Here is a 23503-nt window from a genome sequence, read left to right on the forward strand (position 1 = left end):
GGGAGAGAAAATGTCCACTGCTGCATTTTCCAGATTAAACAATAAAAGGGGTGGGGGAATAAAGGCTGCTTCTCAGCTGGTGGGCATCCAGTGACTAGCCACCGCGGTAGCTGAGAAAATCGTTACCCCACCGCACGCCGGGATCTCTCCACTTCTGTCTCCTACCTTCTCCCGAAGTCAATCATACTGAGTCACTGAGCCTACGGAATTGTGACATATTATAAAACTAGTGGAGTCTTCAATGTAAACATCCTCCGAAGAGGAGCATAGCCCTTGTACGATTTCAAGTCACGCTGCGTGAACCGCCCGTGCGTACATGTGCAGGAGTTCCCTCCTCACCTGCCGTCCCTTCCCCCTACATCCTCATGAGCGACGCCTATTTATACCGGGTAATAGCACCCCCATACAAAGCCTACTTTTATTAGTCAAACACAGTGCATTTGCCAAAACACCCTTCATTAATCAAATCACCTCTGGGGGAGTAACAGAATATGTGTGAACTAAATGTTGTTCCCCCAAGAGAACCTGTACCTTCAGGATTTTTGGTTGTGTCTTTTAAAAAAGTTTTTTGTTTTTACACTAGTGGTGATGTTGGAGGAGTAATAAAAGCTAGACATTGTGGAGAATGAAAAGCACGCATACTCCTTAGTCTAAAAGAATAGCAGGCCAGAAGGCAGTCCATGTTTCTGCTGAAGGGCCCCTCGTCCCGCAGCTCACACAGGCACACCAGGAGGACATTCCCACAGCAACCACGTTTCCTAAAAGAACACCAGGTGCCTTGCACCCTTTGCTTCCAAATACCACTCTCCTGTGTTTTGTTTTTGTTTAAAAAGAAAGAAGTAAGAAAGACAATAAAGGAGAATAAAAGCCCAAACAAACGACAGCAACTGAAGGTCAGCGCCTGCCCCGGGCCCGACAGACGTTTCCAGTTCTGCTCCTGTCTTCTGGTCCCCAGCCCCTGGGGCCCGGGCGGGCTCTTCGAGCATCTCCATCAGGCCCCTCTGGAAAGGCTCCTCTCCCTCTCCTCCTCCGCACAGCAGTCTCTTCATTTCAGGCGCTGAGTCACGTTGGCCAGGGCGACGGCGAAGGCCTGCACAGCGGAGAAGGGGTACTGGAAGTCCAGGATGTACGCATTGCCGTCGATCCTTCCAAACTGCATCACCTGGAGGGCGAGGGAGGGAAGCAAAGACATTAAAGCACAAACAAGGCGGGACACAGGGCAGCCGGGTCTGGGCAGCACCTGTTGGAGGCAGATAGCATGGCCTGTGAGATGCCAACAAAAGTGACTCCGATCAAGCTTCTCGATCTAACTACGAGTTTGGTGGAAATAAAGGAGCGGAGGAACATGTTAAACAACGCAGTGGGGAGACAATGAGCAGACCTCAGGGCATGGAAAGCTCCACAGGTCAAATGAAGGGGCTTCCTCATCCAGGAAACAGAAAAAGGAAGAACAAGTAGGAAGAAGAATCTACAGGCTAAAAGGGGCTGACGAGAAATATCAACTGCAACTGTCAATGTCACTACTCAGAGAGGGACAGAATGCCACCGCCTCTTTCCCAAGCCTGCTTGCCCTTGTCATTTCAGTACTCATGGGACCACGTGACATGTATTATTATGCAACATGTTATGTACACTTATTTATTGTCTTTCTTCCATTTTTGTAAACTCCATCAGGATAGGGATTTTCTGTTTTCCTCATCGATCTAATTTCAGCACTTAGAGTAAGGGCTGGCAAACTCTCTGTAAAGGGCCAATAATATTTTAGCCTTTGTAGGTCATACGGTCTTTGTCACAACTGCTTAACTCTGCTGCTGCAGGGCGAAAGCAGCTGTAAACTATACTTAAGTGGACGGGCGTGGCTGTGTCCCAATAAAACTTTATTTATAAAAAGCAGCAGCAGCCGGACTGGCCTGTGGGCCATACTCCTGGCTCAGAGGATTGCCAGGCACACAGCAGGTGCTCAATCAACATTTGTTGAGTGAATTAATGAAAATGAGATTTAAATAGGAGAAGTGAAGGGAATTCCAGGATGGTGGAGGAGGGTAGTTCCAGAACAGTAGCTACACAGCAGGGCTGGGGCAACCGTTCCAGGTTGGAGCAGGAAGAACCGACAAATTACCCAATGTGTTTGCACCAAGAGGGGACTTGCATTCTGCCAGGGAATCCGCGAATGACTTAATAATAAATACACAGAGAAATTAGCAAATAAGCAAGCAAACAAAAACTGGGTAATTATTATGTCTGGGGGACAAAAACCACTCTCCAATAAAAAAAGAAATGTGATTAAACCATATCACATGGCTCAGCTCTGAACGGTACTTACTGGCATAAGGAGGTGACCAGTGACTACTGATTCAACTGGGAAGGGGGGTAGAGAAAGTTCACGTGTGTGTAGTCAGAGGGTGGGGGGTGAAGAAAACAAACCCTCACGTTCCTCAGGAAGAAGTCAATACACAATGCTGAAAACTGAAAAATCACCAAATAGTAGACACCCTGCTCTTTACAAATATGGTGGCAAATACCAGAAAAAAGCCAACAGAGGTGGAAGCACGCCCTCTGGGGGAGGCTGAGGTTTGGGAGCACGCAGGGGCCTGTTAGGGGTCCTCTCGGGTCTTGTAGAAGCATTTGACTTTAAAAAATCAGTACACGTGTTACTCTGATGACAAATAAAGACAAGACAGCAAGGGGTACACTGAAAATCACAACTCCACTTGGCCCTGAGAGACACCAGCTGTTTTCCACATTTCCCCTGCGGCCTTTTGAGAAACGCCCCCCCAAGGCCAAGGCACTGATACCCGCCCCCCCTTTAAAGGCCCCCAGAGGCCCGTCAGGATGAGACAGCCGCGCCGTGGCCCCGGGCCAGGCTCTCACCTGCCGCCCCTCCAGCTCCATCTGGAAGTTCTTGGCCGACTCCTGGGTCACCCGCCCCCCGAAGTCCAGCTGGCGCCCCTGCGTGGCCTCGTCCACAGCGGCTGCTTGTTGGCCATGACGTGCACGAAGCCCTGGCTGCGCGGCCGGCCGTCCTCCCGCTCGCTGGCCCTGCGGCCCTTGGCCTCCTCCGGCTCGCCGGCCGCGCGCAGGCTGCGCTTGCCCTTCCAGCCCGTCTGGCCGCCCTGGCTCCGGGTCACCAGCTCGTCCCCGCTGACGCGCAGCCCGGGCTGGCTCTCCGAGCTGTCCTGGAACCCCTTCCTCTTGTTCAACTTCTTCCACTTCAGCTGGTCTTTCTGACTCTTCTCTTTCTTCTTCTCCCTCCCCAGGCGGGGGCTGGAGATCAGGGAATTCAAGTCGCTCCGAGTCCGAGCCTCCTTCTTCATCTCGCCCTCTGTGATGGCCTGAACGTTTCCCTCCTCGCTCGGGGTTGGAGTAGCGGTTGGAGATTGCGTATGGGTTGGCACTGTCACTTGCGTGCTCAGCTGCCCCCACGGCCGTGGTCTGATTGGTCAGGACGTCCAGCTGCACGTTCTGATTGGCCAACAGGGACTGCACCAGTCCTATGCTCTGTGTGGGGGCCGTAGCTTGAGCTGAGCTGTGCATGGGCGTGATGGGGATGTTCACGGTACACGGTGGGTTGTTCTCAGGCACGCCAGATGCTCCCGTCACTGGAAGATTAGAAAAACCAACTGCTTACAAAACAGTGCCATGAAACTGGGTCAGAATAAGCAACTCATCTAGGCCTTTTACGTATAAACTGTAATTCCTACAAACAGATGCCTTTGCGTGGGGAAAGCTGGACCCTTCCTTCAAGTTACACAAAGCTTCTCTGAAGTTTCTGGAAGGACACTGGCAATCGGTGGGCTCTGGAGCTAAGGGCATTGTCAGAGCATTTCAATGAATACTTCTGAACCTTCTGAGTGTGGTGCCACGTGTCTGAATGGTACTATGGCAAATAAATGTTTAAGGACACTTTTTACTCATGATGGTCATAAAACGGCCCATTCTTATGCAAGAGGAGGGCAGTGGTACAGTATGAAACTCCACTGAGGACTCAATGCCTAGGCTTCTGAGTAGGTTTATCCAGGGTTTTGGATTGGTTAGTGTGGGAAGTGTCGTGGGGCAGATGTGTAGCTGAAATTTGTACGTAAATTAATTTTCTGTAAATAGAACCATGTCAAATGCAGTAGAGAAACCAATGATAAGAATCCTTTGGCAGATCTGCATATGAGGGGAAGGATCATTTCCTAACTTTACTGCTTTTTAGCATTTCAAACAGTATATAAGTTAGAGCCACACTGATTAAAACCCTGTAAATCCACCCTATTTGCACACAGGAGGAGTTTAATGGAGTGTGCGTTTGAGCAATCATCTGCAGACCACACGCAGGGCCTCAGCGCCACTGTTCAGTACTGCCCTTTCTAAAGAGCCCACAGAGCACTGGAGGTCTGCTCATCTGGACCTAAGTGCCACGTGACTATGAGCACGTGCGCAGGAAACAGGCATTAACAGGAAATTGCACAGGCTGGCTGACCTTTCACCAGAACTACAGAGGGAAGCCAGTAGTCCATCAAAAGCTAAGCCCACCCTTCGTGCCTGTGACAGACTCATCCCCCTTCCCTGGGGTCCTCCACTGAGACGTGACTGTCCCCTGGCTGCAAGAATCTAGGTCCTGTCTCAAGTTTTCTATGATTCCTGTTCAGATCCCTCTTCCAGATGCTCTCTCCTCCGTATGGAGTACTGAGGGCAGGCATCTTCCCCGCCGAAGGAGAGTCTCTCTGTTGCGTCACCAGCAGTATGTGTAAGCCCTGAGACAAATCATTCCTCCTTTCTCTGGGAAGCACAGACAGTGACGACAACAGCCGCAACAGCTGAGCACGAGAGAGCTAGATTAGCCACATTCCGGGAGAACGGAGGGCGCTAAGGGGAAAGTGTGAAAGCCACTTCTAAATCCAAGGTTCTGAAATAGCAGGAGAGCTGCTATAAAGCTCATGTGTGAGATTTCACCAAACTGCAGGTTTATGGGGTTGCAAAACCTCGCCCATTAGTCCAGAACATCTGCTCCACCCATGAGGAGAAAGTATACCTATCAGAGAACCAAAGACGGCTACTGTCAGAAAGTACAGTAGAATAATTTTACACGCAGAAATCTGGCTGAAGGAAGGTCAACAACGCCCCCAAGTTCAGAGCCCGAGTTGGGACGCGTGTCCCTCCCCATCCCACGGTGAGGTCCAGAGCCCCTCGTTTGAGAATGACAAGATACAGGAGGAGTCAGTGGCCGTGTACGGTTCCTCTGGCTCAGAAGCCAGAGGCTTTCAGAACCTTGCTTGGTTCTAAGTAGAGGAGCCTCTATATTTATAAAATTGCAGGTGGACTTTTTTGAGAATAGTTACATATAAATAATTGGTGGACTACTTAGAAATCATTCTAATAATCAAAATAGGATTCCCCCAGTAGAAAAGACTTAAATTAAGATGCTATGGATCTGAATGTTTGTAAGTTGAGATTTTAAAAACTTATACCAGCTTTGACCTTGAACTCAGACCTGGCCTCTATGCACTGAGACACACTCTGCACATTAGGAGAGAGATGTTCCGCCCCGGAGGTGGGGCAGGTTTGAGAAACTGGGCTCTGTGGCACCACAGGGAGATGCCATTCTCTAAGCAGGGATTGAGAGGATGAGGGCTAGCCTGGGGTCAGTGAGACTGGGTTTCAGTCCTGACTTGACTGAGTCCTGATGAGTCCTGTTAACTTCCCTATCTGGGCATATGACTAAGAGGACTACCGAGAGGATAAAGTGAGATGGTAGAAGTGCTCTGTGATCATGAGCCATCACGGCCACCTCATCGTCCTTGCTCTGGTAGCTCCCCTCCTCCCCAAACCAGTGACAGTAGGTGACCTTTCTCCAGTGACACGCCACCACACCCACCAACCTTACTGAGGAAGTTGTACCTTTTCCAAACCGAGGCAGCAGGCACGGACTGACATGTTGGCATTCTTGACTACTTACCACTCTGTCCCCGTCGCGACCCACTAACAGAGGGCTCGTGACAAACCAGTTGATGTGTGAACACACCTGGTAAATCATCCTCATCTTCACTGACAACATTCGGGTTGAAGACAGGTAAATTAACATACTCCATGGAAATCTTCCGGACCTCTGGGAGATAGATGGTCATCTGCCGCGGCTGGAGATGCAGGAGGCTGGTTTTATAGATTACTGGTGGGAGGAGGAAAGCACGGTTAATAGAGACAAGCCAGAGGAGAGCCAAGGCATCAACAGTCATGGGAAGAGATGTGGGGTGACCTGCGTGGGCAAGGCCGGAGACTCTGAGATCAGCCCTCCACCTCCCCTGGCGCACAACTGGCCACCCCGGCCACGGACTGGATTCGGGAACAACAAATTCTCAGTCTAGCCCAGAATTAAAAACCTATCTTAGACAAATTCTTTTTAGAATGAGCTGGGTTATGACAAATGTATTTTTTAAAAATCCCATTTGCAATCACCAGGATAACTTGGTGGAAACAGTTGTGATAACCAGAGAGCCAAGCTCAGGGGGCAGTCAAGCAGCTACTGGAGGGCAGCTACGCGGGGAGCAGCAATGACACTCGGGCTGTATTCGGGACTGGATTCTGGGCTTCCTGACTTCCAGTTTCATGCTCAGGATAGAGAATCGCGGAGAACTTCCACACAGTTTCTTTAAATGCTAAGATTTAATTTCATTAACAGGGACCTTTAAGAGAAGGCCTAGACTGCAACTAAAATATTTAGAGAAGACAAAACAAGTTGAAAAATAATGAATCTGAATTTAAGTTTCACAATAGGTTAAAATCAGGATGAAACTGTCCCGTCAACTTTCTCTTATGTTTAATACTCTTTGCTGTGAGATATGTAGAGGTTCTTTAATTATTCCTATTCTTATTTTTTATTAAGATGAGCCAAGTTCTACCTGCGAGGCTGTCACCTCACAGCCTGGTGGCTGACTGGCCAGCACTCCCACAGCTCCAGGCCTTCTGCTCTGAAGCACCGTCGTAAGGCTGCTCCTTGGGCTTGAGTGGGCTGAGACGCCTTTTCCACGCCAGGGGTCATTACAGGTCTTATTCATGTTTTCCTCTCTCTTGCCCACAAAAGAGAGTTTGAATTTTGTCTCAAAAATTCTGGATGGTTCCATATAGCTTAAGAATTAATGCATTAAAGTGCTATTCTTTGTCGTTCAGATCGACAAAAGGATGTAAAATTAAAAATCTCAGGAGGGATGTAAAAAATAATATCAGTTGCCTCCAGGGAAAAAAACTAGGTGGTTGGGGGTGAGGATAAGAAAGATTTTTACTGTATATTCTTTTAAATCTTTTGAATTTTGAATTTATTCCACATTTTTAAAATTAAGAAATGCAAAAAATTAAAAACACAAAAATTTCATGAGCCTGATCATTCTAATTGAAGGAAACAAATTATTCAATGTAATTATCCAATTATTCAATATAAAATATCCAACAGCACTCACTTTTTGAATCTAACAGAGTGTCAAAGATTATTTAATAGGGCGCCATATGTAACAAACCCTCTAGAATCCCAGAGTTAATTTCTTCTCTCTAGTAGAATCATGTGGAAAATTCTTTTAGCTTGACAAATGAAAACGCTCTTTTTAAAAAGGTCAACGATTAGGACAATGATTTCACCGCAGTCACACACCAAGCTTTTGTCTTGGGCACTGAGATTCCTAATACAGGCCCTCCCATCTTAAGGTCCTCCTTGACTTCTTTATGGATCCACTCAACATCCAAGAACTAAGGGCAGAATGAGAAGACCCGTTGAGCATAGGTGCACGTCCATTCCTTTTGTCAACATTTGCTGTAGGCAGATGGCTAAATTCTCAGATTACAGGTGTGGGGTAACCATGCCTCTCACACAGTGGTTATTAGAATCACCATACATATCATGAGGGTGCTGCTGAATTACTGAAGAGCAGGCTTTTGTGGTCATGAGAGGGTTTCCCGGCTGTTGAAAACATGAGAGATTTCTTTCCATTATGTGAATGGATTGTCTATTGTTATTTTCTAAGTCAGTTTTATGTTTTACTTTTATTCTTTTTTTCCTTTGAGCTGAGAAACCTCAAAATGAAAAATCCAAATGCAGCACCATTTAATGTCTCTGAAGATGCATACACAGCAACAGGTCTTTTTAACATCTGCTTTGCAAGAACTATTTGTTTTAAAAGATCTAACTGTGTCTGAAACAACTCTAATGGGCAGATCCAGAATTTTTCAAAAACTATTTTTGGTAGGTTACACAGACCACATTCAAGATGGGGCCACCAGCCATCGGTGAACCCCACTGGCTAAGCTGGCCTTCTAGAGAGACGTGTGCGTGTTAGATGATCAGGCAATGTAGCAAGGTGGGGGACAACACAGGCCCTTAGCCCACACAGAGATGTGGCCATTAGGATGAAGCTGCTTTGAAAAGGACCTTCTGTCATTTCACTCCTTCACGGTCCCCTAGTAAATATGACACGTCAGTCATTCAAGCAGATACAAAAGAGAAGGCAAATTCTGGGTTCTGCCCAGCCTGGTTCTCCCTGGGTTCCATTTTCCTCGATGTCTCAAACTTCTCATGGAGAGGATATTTATCTGGTACTTAGAAATGAAATCCAAAAAGATTTACCACTAAGAACTGTACTAACAGTCAGCCAACTTCTTCTTAAGGTCTTGAACACTTTCTTCTTGACTTTCTTCAGGAGTTTCTTCTGACTCAAGAACCTAAAAACACTGGTACCAAAATCTGTCCACAGTAAAAGACCAGAAATCAAAGTAACCAGAAGCCTATAAGAGCTTTGATAGAGATTTTGGCTATTTTGTCATTTTTGTAAGTCAGGGCTTGTATAAAAAAACGAAAACACCAGTGGCAAAAAAAGAATTTGAGGGGCCGGCCCGGTGGCGCAAGCGGTTAAGTGCGCGCGCTCCGCTGCGGCGGCCCGGGGTTCGCTGGTTCGGATCCCGGGCGCGCACCGACGCACTGCTTGGTAAGCCATGCTGTGGCGGCGTCCCATATAAAGTGGAGGAAGATAGGCACAGATGTTAGCCCAGGGCCGTCTTCCTCAGCAAAAAAAAAAAAAAGAGGAGGATTGGCGGATGTTAGCTCAGGGCTGATCTCCTCACAAAAAAAAAAAAAAAAAAAAGAATTTGAGTGATAATTCTAATTTTTGTGAAATCAGAGTGGCTACAGTCAAACTTTGGAGGTAAAATACATGCTCATCTTTTGGTGTCATAAGAGCGCATTTTCTACATTAGGCCACCAAAGGTTGAAATTGCTTATTCAGCCTGAGTTCCAACCGGGACAGTGGGAAGAGAACAGGACGCAGTTTTTACCTGCACCGAGGTTGGTTGGCAGGAAAGCAGCCAAGCCCACAATCTTAAATTTGGTTCCCCAGATATTAGACATGACCTGAGCAAGATAGTTGTGCTGTGGGAAAAAAAAGGAGAAAAATCACAATCTATTTCCATATTTTCTATTGATCACTCAAGAAGTAAGGACGTTAACACTTTTTGCTTAAAAAGCCACACGTGGGCACTGCCAGAAATATTCACTCTCTGTCATTCCACTGTTTTTAAGACCAGTAGCTGCCTACAGCATGTCAGGCACCCATTTGCAAGTGGTGGCTCAGCGAGCTGTCATTCTCAGGTTGGGAGTGGGGGCGGGTGTGTCCCGGTGTGTCCACATGTGTGTAGGTTAAAAAGGCACAAAAGTGATTTGGGCACTTTTTTCTTTACCTCTCCTTCCTCCCAGTCACTGAACCAGAGAGAGCACCTGGCTCTGAACCCATTTTCATCCTTGATATTTCTCCTGGAAACATCAGCTGCACTGATACCAGTATATCCCAAAACTACCCAATTATCTGTTTCTTATTCAATCAAATTTTTAAAAATTTAAGAAGTTATCACTATGCCCAAATCATGCATGAGTGTGTGTGTGTGTGTGGAAGGGCAATAATAAAGATGAATAAAATACAGCTCCTCAAAGAGCTTAGAACCTAATGGAGGAGAGAAGGCCTGTAATTATTTATATACAAGGAAGTGACTGAGAAATGTCCTAAGGGAGTTACAAACAAGATGCTCTGGGATTACTGTGGCTGAGCCAGGGGAGGAAGCCTTCACGACAGAGGGGAAGTTCTATCTGGAAGCACGTGGGCAGAAAGGAGGGTGAGGAGATGGAGCGGGTTACCCAGGCAGGGCAAAGGCACAAAGGCGGGAAGAGGTGAGTCAACAGTGTGGCTCTGGCACCTGGAGAGGAGGGGGTGTCGAGGAGGACAGGAGGGAAAGACAGGCCAGGCCAGGCAGTGGGGCTGTGACCAGGGATTGGCTCCTGCCGACACTGGAGTCACTGAAGGGTCAGAAGCGGCTTGAGGGAGCAGAGGTGAGAAGTGTGGCTGTGTCTCAACCAGAGCTACCTGTGAGGAGATTCCTGTGGCAACAGGGGGATGCCCGAGGTGGGAAGAAGGCCCCTCGGGATGTGGAGGTGACGGGGCATGGAGGAGGGCAGACAGGCTCTGGTTCTCTACGCCCGTGTCTGCAACTGCAGTGACAGGCACGGAGAGGGGGGACCGAGGGTTCAGCGGCCATCAGGCACACACTGAGGAGGGGAGCGGAGCGTTGGATTGGGGGACCACCCGAAAGCCGACACTACCTGAGTGATGTCTTCAAAGGGAAACTCTCTTCGCGTCAGGCTGGGCGAGCCAATGGAGGGCTTGCGCATCGGCAACCGTGGAGACCTGGAGATCTCCTGTGCCTCCCGGGACAGCTTGGGGGACTTCCGAGCCTCAATGTTGATCCTGCGGAGGCAAGGCCCCGAGGGTCAGGCGCCCCGGTGGGGGCAGCGCCTGCACTCCTGGCACTCCCTTCACTGTCCACCAGTCACGGTGGATGTGCCACTCCCAGGGACCACGTCCCTTAATTTACCCAGGCCCCGCCCGCCTGCTTCTGCCTTATGAACACGAGGAAAGAAGGACAGAACTGCATATCGAATAATATATATTCAACAATATAGTGAGGTTCAATCGAGTGATTCATTTGTAAAGAACCTCAGAGAATTAACTTTCTACTGAAAACTTTCTACTGACTAATAGTAAGTTTGGAATCGTCCACATGTCTTCTGCCAGGGGTCGCAAAATTCGTCCTGAGGAAAGTGGCGGGTGGAAGAGGCGTTTCTCACCTAAGTCCACAATGGCGTTACAGTTCCTAACACAGTGCTGGGATTTCAACAGACTTACCTAGCATCTCCCCCCTGCAATATTGACATCAGATCAGTGGATCTAAGTTTTTCTGCTGCCTTTTGATCCTATGTTATATCTCTGTTCCTCAGTTCCTTTGTTTATAACATGGGGACACATGTGTTTAACGGCAGTCTACCCCAAAGAGAGTGTTATAAAAGTGAATATGGTAAGGTTGATGACATTCCCTGAAAGAAAAGCATTAAGCCTCACAGATACTGCTTGAGAGCTTGATAAGACACCTAGGGCTCCCAAAGTGTGGGAGGACAGGGGGACCGAGCTGGTTAAAGCTCTGAGCGAGGACAACTGGCCTGGCTGCTGCGTAGGGGCACTCAACACTGAGAAAGACGGAAGGAAAGAGGACCAGCTCCAGAGACCGCAACATCCGGGAGCTTTCCAGGGACATTTACAGGTGAAAGATTTGGTTGCTTATGTATTAAATGGCCTCTTCTCCTTAAGCAATGGGAAAAGCCAAAACACTGTAGAAGTGTAGAAAAGTTCATAATTTTATTTGTAATTTTAACAAGCCTAGAATAAAGATGAAAAAAATAAATCGAACAGATTGCTGGATATCTGGATATCTATATGGGAAAAAAATGAACGTTTACCCCTAACTCAGACTATACACAAAAATTAATCTGAGGTGTAAATTAATCTGAGATTTAAGTGTGAAGGCTAAAACTATAAAGCTTGTAGAAGAGAATAGAAGAATGTCTCATGATCTTAGGGTAGACAAAACAGGACAAAAGCATTTCCTAAACAGCACACGAAAAGTGCTAATCATAAAAGAAGAAATTCACATTAGACTATACAGCAATCCATATATCTGCTAAAGGACTCATAGCCAGAATACATGAAAACTCCTACAACTCTAAATAAGAGAAAAACAACTCAATAAAAAATGGGCAAGGGGCTGGCCCAGTGGTGTAGTGGTTAAGTTCACGTGCTCCGCTTTGGTGGCCCGGGGTTCAAAGGTTTGGATCCCAGGTGTGGACCGACCCATTGCTTATCAAGCCATGCTGTGGCGGTGTCCCATATGAAGTAGAGGAAGATGGGCATGGATGTTAGCCCAGGCCCAATCTTCCTCAGCAAAAAGAGGAAGATTGGCATCGGATGTTAGCTCAGGGCTGGTCTTCCTCACAAAAAAAAAGGTGCAAAAGACTTGAACAGACACTTCACAAAAGAAGATATCCAAATGGCCAATAAACATAAAAAGCTGCTTAGCATCATCAATCATTGAAGATATTAGGATTAAACTACCATGAGATACCACTATACACCTACCAGAATGGATAAAATTATTTTTAAAAAATGACAATACTCTGTAGGTGAAGATGGAAGCAGCTAGAACTCTCATATACTGCTGGTGGGAATTTAAAATGGTACGACAGGCACCTTGGAATACTGTTTGGCAGTTTCCAATAAAGTTGAACATACGTCTACCCCGTGGCCCTACAACACACTCCTAAGCATATACCTGAGATAAACGAGTGCATACATCCATAGAAAGTCTTGTAGAAGAATGTCTACAATGGTTTTATTCATGATAGCCCCAAACTGGAAACTACCAAACATTCAATTGGTAAACGGAATAAACAAATTGTAGTATATTCATTACAATGGAATTCCACAGAGCAAAAAAGAAAAACTGTTGATACACGCAACAACATGAATGAGTCTCACAATCATTATGTTGATTAAAAAAAGCCAAATAAGAAAATAGGACATGTGGTTTGACACCATTTATATGAAGCTCAAGAGGAAGCAAAACTCATCTATGCTGACAGAAGTTAGAGCAGTGGTTACTCTAGGGAGTGGGTATCGAATGGGAAAAAGTACAAGGGAACTTTCCGGGATGATGGAAATATTCTTTATCTTCAACTGGGTGGTGAATACACTGGTTTACCAACTGCACAATGCATTATGTGTTTACAATCTGGGCAGGTACGTATCTGCACGTACATTAGACCATCATTTCACACAGCATCAAGAATTTTAGAGCTAGAAGGATCTTAGTGAAGATCTGCTCCACCCTTTAACTTCATAGACAAGGAAACTGGTCTCTAGGTCATGGATCAACGTTACATTCTGAGGTTACAGAGCCCTCGGTGGCAGGGTCAGGACCAGCAAGGCAGGGTTTTTTATCTATGACACTGCAGGCCCTTCCATCTGCTTTTAGCTTTTTGCCACTCTTTAGGCCAAACCCTTAGGATAGAAATTTTTTTGTGTTTGTGAAGAAGATCAGCCCTGAGCTAACATCTGATGCCAATCCTCTTCTTTATTTTTTTGCTGAGGAAGATACCCTGGGCTAACATCTGTGCCCATCTTCCTCTACTTTATATGGGACGCCACCACAGCATGGCTTGACAAGTGGCACATTGGTCTGCGCCCGGGATCCGAACCTGCGAACCCCGGGCTGCCAAAGCAGAGCACATGAACTTAACCGCTATGCCACTGGGCCGGCCCCCCAAACATTTTTTTTAGAATACTATTTTTTCCAATTACAGCATCAAAGGCATTTGATTCGGCATTCCTTTCAACACATTACATACACTGTAAAACCTCTGTCTTACTGTTCTCAGACCAGAAATAAAAACAAGTAAGCCAGAAAGCTACGGCCGCCCCTGCCACCCACCACCAGTGCTGACCCCTAGAAGTTCTGAGGGTTCAGCAAACTTCTTCCTGGGGATCTTTTGCTGTCCTGAAGGGAAGAGTAAAGGAAAGCTATAATTATCACAGGCAGATCTTCCAGACGACAGACTTGGATTGCCTCTTGCTATGCTCCTCTGGTGTGCGTTAATGGGATTCTGCTGCAGACACAACACAGACACACCTCCAGAGGCTCAAAAAGGGAGGACGCCCCTACAGACCAAGATTACCTTGGGAGTTTGGGTGATTTGCTAGCTCGGGAGATTTTGGGAGATTTCTTGGCAGCCCAGTCGTCACTCAGTTCGATGTCACTGGAGTCTGAGCAGTTGCAGCTGTCGATCATGGTAGAAATCAAGCTGTTTCCATAGATTTCATCGGGTAAGATACCAAGCAGTAGATTTTAGGGAAGTGACATCAGTTAGACCCTCACGACGATCATTACTAGGAACTAAGGACAGCCTGACCCTATAGGCAGCCGTTTGAAGTCTACAGGTTGAAACAGAAAGGAGCAGAGCATTGTCTTCCTTTTACATTTTTATGCCATTATATTTTCTAAGCAAAAGTAGTCCATTACTTCTGCGGTTAGCAAATGGGCGTGGAATTTTAATGCCTCTGGAATGTACAACAGTCTGGCACTGTTTACTGTGCCAAACCTGGCAACAAAACGGCCGCGCTATTGTGCCTCACCACACACCAGGCTCCATCTGGGTTCACACGGGCAGCCTGGGAACCCAGGCCGGTCAAGGGGCTTGCTGACTCACTGACTCCCCCAGAACCTGCTTCTGCCCTGGGACCGGGGAAGGCCCTTGTTGGTTCTGGGCCTGCTCTGGACTCAAGACCTGGCAGAGTTGGGTCCATTTCAGGGACTCCGAGAAATTTATGTCTGGCGTGTCAGAACCGTCTCCTGGAACCGCCACAAGGATGCTTGCCGGGGGGGGGGTGGCTATCCCACCTGCTAGAGGTGCCTGCCTGCTTCGAGCAACGGCTGGAAGAAGACCTGTGTGGCAGGACTTTCAGTGGGAGCTTTGGGTTCTCCTGAGGGTGCCTGCGTGGAAGCCACTCAAAACAACCTTGTCAATTGGCCATTAGGTAGAAGATTAGAGGCCCCAAGGCAGAAGACGACAGACACAGCAACGGGGCGATCACAAAACTGCAGAGTAGATGAAGTCCATGTTTAACATCCTCCTCAAAACCCCTTCTCCTTTGCTGCCTTCCTCACACGGCCTCACATCCCCTCACATCCCTTCACCACCCAAACCCTGCTCTGCCCCACCCCAGGTCTGCCCTCACTGGAAGTACCTCATTCTTCAAAATCACTTTGTTTTGCTGACAAAAGCCTCATTCCCTCAAGGCTCCAAGAGCCTTGCCAGGCAATAAAAAAGCTGCATCATTCAATCACAATGAAATAATTTATAGACTATGAGCGATTTTACCATTCAAAAGGGCTGTTTACATTTGAAAGAATGAGTTTGTAATCCAAACTAATCTCTGTTTCTGAACACGTGGAGGTGACATCTGTGTGGAGGTGACATCTGTGAACAGGGCCTCTCTGAGGGCCCTGGAGGCAGAGCAGAACAACTTGGCGTGCTACTTGGAAGGAGACTAGCTGACGCCCGATCAGTGTTACTACATCGGCCTCTTCATCAACTACTTCCTGAATCAGAAGGCACGACTCGTGAATCCAGCAAGCTGGAGTGGTGTGCATCTGAGTTCCATCAAATAAAAAGGCTTAATTCACACGGCCCAAGCAGTGCTTTACATTATTTAACTTAGGAGCCCTAGATCAAAGGAAGTTTGGCCACGATTCCAAAATGCATATAAGCCCACAGAACGCTTCCTCTGTGTTCATGAGCACAGAGCCAGTTCACCGACCTGAGGAAATTCAGTAATGTATTGTCCACTCAACATCTGATTGACTTGCTGATGCCGGGGTTTTGTAATTGCTGGATGTCATACCCTTTGCTTTTTTCCTTTACTCACGTCTTAGTCTGCGTGGGCTGCTATACCAAAATACCACAGACTGGATGGCTTATAAACAATAGAAATTTACGTCTCACAGTGGGGAGGCTGGAATTCCGGGATCAGGGTGCCCGCATGGTGGGGTTCTGGTCACGGCCCTCTTTGGGGTTGCAGACGGCTGACTTCTTGCTGTGTCCTCACATGGCAGAAGGGGCTACTTTCTGGAGCCACTTTTATAAGGCAATAATCTCATGATTATAAAGGCTCCGTCCTCATAACCTAATCACCTCCAAAGGCCCCACCTCCTAATTCCATCACACTGGGCATCAGGATTACAACATACGAATTTAGGGGGGCATAAGCATTCATAACCACTTTTATTTTATTGTCTGTCTCCCCAACTAGTGGAAGGAGAGTTGCCTGTCTCGCCTCCTGCTGTAACTCTAGAGACCAGAACAACGCAGAGACTGGATAAATACTTCCTGAAAGAAAAACGAGGTCTCTCCCTGCTGCCTGGCTGCACCCCAGACTAACTGCAGCAGGATCCTGGGAGTGGACGCGGGCACTGCCGATTTTTAAGGCTCCCCGGTGATTCCCATGAGCAGCCAGGGCTGAGAACCACTTGCCCAGGAGCAGAAGGACTTCCCCATAGAACGGACTTAAAGGGGGCGGCGTGAGAAGAAGGGAGTTGCTTTCTGAGACAAGCCCCAAGTCCTGCTTGTTCAGTGTTACAGTTACACACTTGGAGGCTCATCACTCTGCTCCCTGTCGTCAACAACTAGAAATTCAGTGCAGCACGTCAGAGTAAGACCCAGGGAGCCTGGGGGTGATGGACATCTGTACCTCTTATTTCTAGAGATTCTGTCATTAATTTATCATGAAAATTCTGGAAGAAACATACAAGTTGTAGATAAATGTAAGTTGATATTCCTCTTTGAGAACAGAAGGCTGAACTGTACTGTTTGGGGCTTCACATCCCAGTTTTGTCAGTTTGCAAGAATATGCTTATTTCATCTGGGTTGAGGCCTTTTCAAAACACACAGCCCAAATCAGGTATCTTTTTAGAATTTTAAAAAAATCTTTAAGCACAGTTTCAAAGCTTTTAAATAAAAGTTCTGTCTTAGTCTGCTTGGGCTACCATAACAAAATACCACAGACCAGGTGGCTTAAACAAGAGAAATTTATTTCTCACAGTTTGGGAGGCTGGAAGTCCGAGATCAGGGTGCCAGCATGCCAGATTCTGGTGAGGGCTGTCCTCCTGGCCTGCAGACGGCCACCCTCTCACTGTGTCCTCACGTGGGCTTTCCTCAGCGTGTGTGTGTGTGTGTGTGTGTGTGTGTGTGTGTGTGTATGCAGGGAGATCTCTCTTCCTCCTCTTACAAAGCCACCAATCCTACTGGATTAGGATCCCACCCTTACAGCTTCATTTAACCATAATCACCCCCTAAAAGCCCTGTCTCCAAATACAGTCACATGGGGGTTAGAGCTTCACCATATGAACTTGTGGGATGGACACAATTCAGTCCATACATTCCGCCCCTGGTTGCCCCCTTATTCATATCCTTCTCCCACGCAAAATACATTCATTCCATCCCAACACTCCCAAAAGTCTTAACTCACTCCAGCATTAACACTAATGTCTAAAATCCAGAGTCTCATCTAAATATCACCTGAATCAGAAATGGGTGAGAGCCAAGATACGACTCACACTGAGGCAAAACTCCCTTCCAGCCGTGAACCTGTGAAACCAGACAAGTTACGTGCTTCCAAAACACACAAGACGGCAGCGGGCCAGGCACAGGGTGACATTCTCATCCCAAAGGGAGACACAGGAGAGAAGGAAGGGCCCCAGGCAAGTCCAAAGCCTAGTAAGGCGAATTTCTAGACCTTAAGGCTTGAGAATAACCCTCTTTGGTTCAATACTCTGCCCTCCAGGCCCACTGGGGTGGCAGTGTCACCACACAGCTCGAGGTGAGGGTCCCCACGGCTCTGCGGGGCTGGGGTCTTGTCCTCAAGTCTCCGGGTGGAGGCTGTCTGGCCTGCTAAAATTGAGGCAGTGGCCCTGATGACCTCTGAATCGCTTTTGGGGTCATTTTTCCCTCTTGAAGAATAGTGCATGTTCCTATCCGACCAGCTCCATCATCCCGTCCTGTCAAATCCAGGAAGTCAACAGCCTTCCTTCGTCTCAGCCCGTATGGACAGGCTGAGAACTTTCCAAATCTCCAAGTTCTGGTTCCTTTTTGCTTAACAATTCCTTCTTCAGTGTGTCTCTCTCCTCTCTCATTTTACTATAAGCAGTTAGGAGGAACCAAGCCAATCCTCCAAAACTACTTAGAAATCTCTCAAATATCCAATTTCATTTGCTTGCAAGTTTTATCTTCCACAAAACACTAGAACACAGTTCAGCCAAGTTCTGTGCCACTTTACGACAAGGATCGCCTTCCTCCAGTTTCCAATAACATGTTCCTCATTTCTGTCTGAGACCTCACCAGACATGGCCCTAATATCCATATTTCTAATGTGTACCTCAAAACCCTTCCAGCCTCAACCCATGACCCAGTTTCAAAGCTGCTTCCACATTATAGGTATTTGTTACAGCAGTTCCCCACTTCTTAGTACTAAAATCTGTGTTAGTCAGGGTTCTCCAGAGAAACAGAACCAATAGGAGGCAAATACATATACACACACATACAGAAAAAGAGAAAGAGATCATAAGGAGTTGGCTCACGCGATAATAGAGGCTGACAGGCCCCAAGGTCAGAGTGCCAGCCTGGCTGGGGTCTCGGCTTGTGGATGCACACCTTGCTGTGTGCTCACGTGGCCTTTCCCCAGTGTACGCGTGCGTGTCGAGAGAGAGCTCTCCCTCTTCCTTTTTTTTTTTTTTTTTTTGTGAGGAGATCAGCCCTGAGCTAACATCCGCCAATCCTCCTCCTTTTTTGCTGAGGAAGACAGCCCTGGGCTAACATCTGTGCCCATCTTCCTCCACTTTATATGGGACGCCGCCACAGCATGGCTTACCAAGCAGTGCATCGGTGCGCGCCCGGGATCCGAACCAGCGAACTCCGGGCCGCCGCAGCGGAGCGCGCGCACTTAACCGCTTGCGCCACCGGGCCAGCCCCTCCCTCTTCCTTTTCTTATAAGGCCATCAATCCTATCCCATTGGGACCCTACCTTCCTTAAAAGCTCTATCTCCAAATACAGTCACATTGTGGATTGGCGTTTTAACATGTGAATTTGGGGGGGGGACACAATTCAGTCCATAGCAAGCTCTGACTAAAGATTTCCTTTGGAAAATTTGTGAACTTTTGCTAAACAAAAATTATTGGGATTCATGCTATGTATTATAAAACGCACACTGGTAATTCTGAGAAACACATTTGTTAAGTTACTTGGGGGACATTTACAACAGGGGATCAAAAACTTCAGAGCATAGCAATCCCCTGGGGCCTCCACTAAGTTGCAGATTTCTAGGCGTCGTCTCCAACGTGCTGAACCAATCTAAGGGGCAGGCCTAGGAACCTGGATTCAAGTAAGTATCCCAGGCGATCTGCGGGAAGGTGGCCCATGGACCACATCTGAGAAACGACGACATGGAGGACTGAGAGAGTTCATCAGCTTCTCACGATGAGCAAGTCCTGGCTTCTCAAAGTCAGGAACCCTCTCCTCTCTGAACCAGGTTACGTCTACCACTCGGTTGGAAATTAGTCATGTTCTGCCTTGTGACACATCGTCTATTTTTGTCTCGAGGTATTTAAATCTTGACTTTTTTATTGAAATTTTCAAGTGTTAAGTTGTCTTTCACCCAAAAGGGATCATGAACTCCCTGAAAGCAGAGATGCCCCGGCACTGCTTCACAACCACAGGAGACCCGAGGACCGTGTACAAGGCAGGCACTCAATACGTCCCGCCTATCTGCTTTGCTTTACAGCCTTTTCATTATAAAAACACAACACCTCCTTCTCCACAGGCCTGTTAGCAACCGGGCCAGCCTGTGTTGGGAGGAGCTGACAAATGTGACCACTACGGAGAAGCAGGCTGGGACGCTCAGGTCAGGTCCACACAAGCAAGGTCTTAGGAGGCTGCAGCCTTGTCCCTACAGCACAGCCCCCGCTGCTTCTGTCCTGTTCTTCAGTGGGAAATTGACGCACCGGAGCGGGGGAACAGAAGCAAGCTCTTCACATAACTTCCCGTCAACACTGAATCCGAGCATAGGTTTTATAAAACTGCATACACGGGAGGAACCTTAGAGACAATGACCCCGCTGAGAACCGGCGATGCGCCCTCAGGTTCAGGACCTTTCCCAAGTCCCCCCATCAGTCATCTCTAACCGCCATGGCTCCTGTCTTCTCTCTTCCCCTGAAACTGCAACTTCCTTCTAAGTTCACGTGCACTGCTCTCTGGCTTCTCTCACTTTGCCTTCCTTCCTTCTGAATCTTCCCTCTCCCTCCTTTCCACCTGCCTCCCTACCAGCCTCCAATTCTTCTCGCTCTCCCTGCTCTTGGTCCCAGGTCATCACATGACTCAAAAGACGAAATAACTGACTAATATCCAATTTTTAAAGTATAGTTTCACTGCTTTCAATTTTACACGGTAACACTGACAGCAGAATGTTGCTACAGATGCGGAGCATTCCAATAAAGAAAAGCAGACAGCAAGTGGATCGACTGTAAAATACTGAGGTGGGCAATTGAGGCCAAGGTTGAAAAAGCCCATTGCACGTGACACTCGGCTAACTGGTGATGCTACACGGCGCAGCGGCTTCAGGGACAGAATGGGGGCAGAGGCCAGTCTAACGGGCGGGAGAGGGAACAGGAGATGGGAAGTGGAGAGAACAAGTATGAACTAATGAAAACAAATCTAATTCAACCCACATTGTCCCACGGTCAGGCGCTTACCAGGCACTGGGGGTACAAAGATGACTCAGTTCCCTCCCTCCGGGCCCTCAGGATTCAGGGACTGTGTGCCCCGAGGGATACCAGCAGCTCAACTGACTGAGGGGCGATGGGCACAGAGGGGACAGCTGCTCGCTCTGCTCTAGGTGACCGGCAAGATTTCACAGGGAGGCGGGGGAACGTTTGAGCTGGCAGGTACTGCTGACAGAGGCCACAGGCCTCGACTGTGACTACAAACAAAAAGAGCAAAGTCCCTTCCCTGGAGGCTCACACTCTAGGGTCCCAGAGAGAGGTGTGCAGTGAGCCCCCTGAATACGGCAACGGAGTCATGAAGATTGGCATAGGAGAGTCTTTAGAAGGAGGGAGTGACTGTCATGCGAAATCTTTACGGACCAGCAAGAAAGTCTCCTTGGTCATCAGCTAAAAAGCAGCTAAGGGTGGCTTAGCGAGCGCAGAAGCAGGATCCCAGCAGGAGGCTGAGGAGCAGGCTGAAGGTCTGAAGCGTTTAATCCTGTCACTCGCTCTGGGGGGCAGCGACGGCATCTCACTACTGTTTTGATGGTCTCAACAGCACATTCAGGCCCTCAGTGGATACCTGACAAATAACTGAAAGAGGAGGCTGCCATTCCCAAAAGACCCGTGCCAGCCTCCCCTTGATGACAGCCGATGTCTCCTCCCCCCACAGCCCCAGCCACACGGAGCCTCAGGAGCGCTCTTAAAAACCCGTCCACTTAGGGAATCGGTAACTTCAGCAGGATTTTGGAAACGGAGTAGCTTCAGGGATGTTCCACGCTAGCCAAACGTTCACAGATAGGCGTTACCTGTGCGTGGGCAGTCAGGAATACCAGTCCGCACCCCCCGAGAGGGGTCTGCAGTGCCTGGCGAGGCGCCCCCCTGCGTTGCTGTCTGAGCGCGGGTCCGTGATGACGAGCTCCGGCGCAGCTGGCTGACGCGCCGCCCCTCGAGGACGCGCACGAGCCCGCCCGGGTGCTCCAGGCAGAGCGCGTGGCACGGGCCGCCCACCTCCGGGCCGCGCTCTGTGCGCTTCACGGTGCGGCGCAGACGCTCGTTGCCGGCCGAGGGGCAGCTGACAAAGTCGCGCGTGTTGTCATGGTCCGGAATCGGGGGCTGGAGGCAGGACGTGGAGAGAAAAGAGCGTGCACATCACTGATTACCCTGGCGGAGCACTGGCTGGCGGCTCGGGGAGGGTTAACTCTGCGGTGCGGGACAATGACTCCCAACTCTGGACGCACGTCACAACCTCCTGGCAGCTTTCAGAGACCTCAGCCCGGATCCCACCACAGACGATGGAACTGGAATCTTGTGGGGGTGAGCCTGGGCACGTGTGTGTTCTAAAAACTCCCCAGGCGATTTTAACGAGCAGCCAGGGTCCAGAATCACTGGTGTGGAACCAAGAGTGTAAAGCAACTTGAAGAAAATATCACAACAGATTCTAAAACTCAGATGTTTTAGGAAAAAATTAACCAAGAAGTCAATCTGATACTTAGAAGCAGAGACAGAAAACAAAAAAGAGAACACAGGAAGCAACCTACGTGCGGAGGGCCAGAGGGAACGGGGAACCCACACTGGAACAGCCACAGGCAGGTCCAGTCCACATACCACCATAGCGACAGACCAGTTCTCAAGCTCCAGTCAGCATAGAGGACGCTGACAGCGAGGGCTGGGTGAGGGCCGCCCCTCCGCACAGTGATGAGGAGAGCAGGCCCCAAGATTGACAGGGTCCCATCCTGACCGTTCCCCTAACGAGCCACAGAGCAAGTCCCTCACTTCTAAGAACGCGTTTCCTGCTTTCTCAAGAGGGGATAACGGCAGCATCTGCCAAGGAGTCAGGACTGAACAAGGCAGACTGATCATCAGGACGACAACGGCAGCCACGCTCGGGATACTGCCTCTGCCATGAGAAAGCTAATGCCTATCACACAAGGTGACTCTCTTGTGGACACTAAGGGTGATGCTAGGGACAGACTGCGCGCGTGGGAGACCGAGGTGGGACTTTGCGGAGCCGCACACCTTCATCTTGCAGAGGAGCAGACGTGACTTCTGTGCTCCTGCTCTGGGACTCTCGCCTGTGTTCCTTGTCTCGGCCCTCCTCTTGGCGAGCCTTCGGGAACAGGCAGCCAGCACGAGTGAGGAAGGAGGAGAAGGTGAGTGGAAGGGCTTCACCTTGATGGTGGGGATGAAGGCAGTGGGGAGGTGGGAGCAGAGGCGGGGGGGCGGGGTCAGCTTGCTGACGTCCTTGTCCTCTCGCAGGGCGCTGGCAATGGCCTGCTGGCACAGCAGCTGCAGGCCGGACACGCGGTGCTCCACACGGACCACGTACAGGGCTGGTCCTGATGCCATCAGCAGCCACGAGTCCCGGTGTCCCCAGCAGATGGAGATGATGGGGCGCTGCCAAGAAGTGAAGGGAGACTACGCTTAAGCTGTTGCTCTTGTAAGCAAAGATCATGCACGCTTGTGTCAAGCCAATTCAAGTGACCTGATAGTTCATGAGGATATTGGTTTTAAAAAGCACAAGAGAGGATGTTAAATACCATATTACAAAAATTCAGTATTTCCATTGAAAAGCAGTTAGATCCCCAGGCCACAGCACAAAGCACTGGAAAAGTTTTACAAAGTTCTTTTACACGTATTATCTCATTTAATTTGGTGCCATAAAACCTAACTTAGCTCTTATGACGTTTCTCCCAGGAGATGCAATCAGCCTGGGGGACTGTACTGCATATTCCTTACTGAAGCTCTGCTATCTGGAACCCCAAGTAACTGGTGGTAGGTATTCCCATGGCTTGG

The 23503-nt window shown here is 48.6% G+C and overlaps 1 protein-coding gene across 1 annotated transcript; it reads right to left on the minus strand.

Annotated features, from left to right (window-relative positions):
- Positions 1 to 1001: 1001 nt before the first annotated feature.
- Positions 1002 to 23056, minus strand: LOC131403949 (tubby-related protein 4-like). The gene is given in 11 exon segments (XM_058538140.1): positions 1002 to 1162; positions 2872 to 2963; positions 2966 to 3344; positions 3406 to 3599; positions 6008 to 6151; positions 9298 to 9391; positions 10613 to 10757; positions 14075 to 14223; positions 14606 to 14748; positions 21517 to 21823; positions 22727 to 23056. Coding segments are annotated over 11 exon segments (2094 nt in total). The 3' UTR covers positions 1002 to 1045.
- Positions 23057 to 23503: the final 447 nt, after the last annotated feature.

The sequence above is a fragment of the Diceros bicornis genome, unplaced genomic scaffold (genome assembly GCF_020826845.1).
Source record: "Diceros bicornis minor isolate mBicDic1 unplaced genomic scaffold, mDicBic1.mat.cur scaffold_97_ctg1, whole genome shotgun sequence".
Lineage (NCBI taxonomy): Eukaryota > Metazoa > Chordata > Mammalia > Perissodactyla > Rhinocerotidae > Diceros > Diceros bicornis.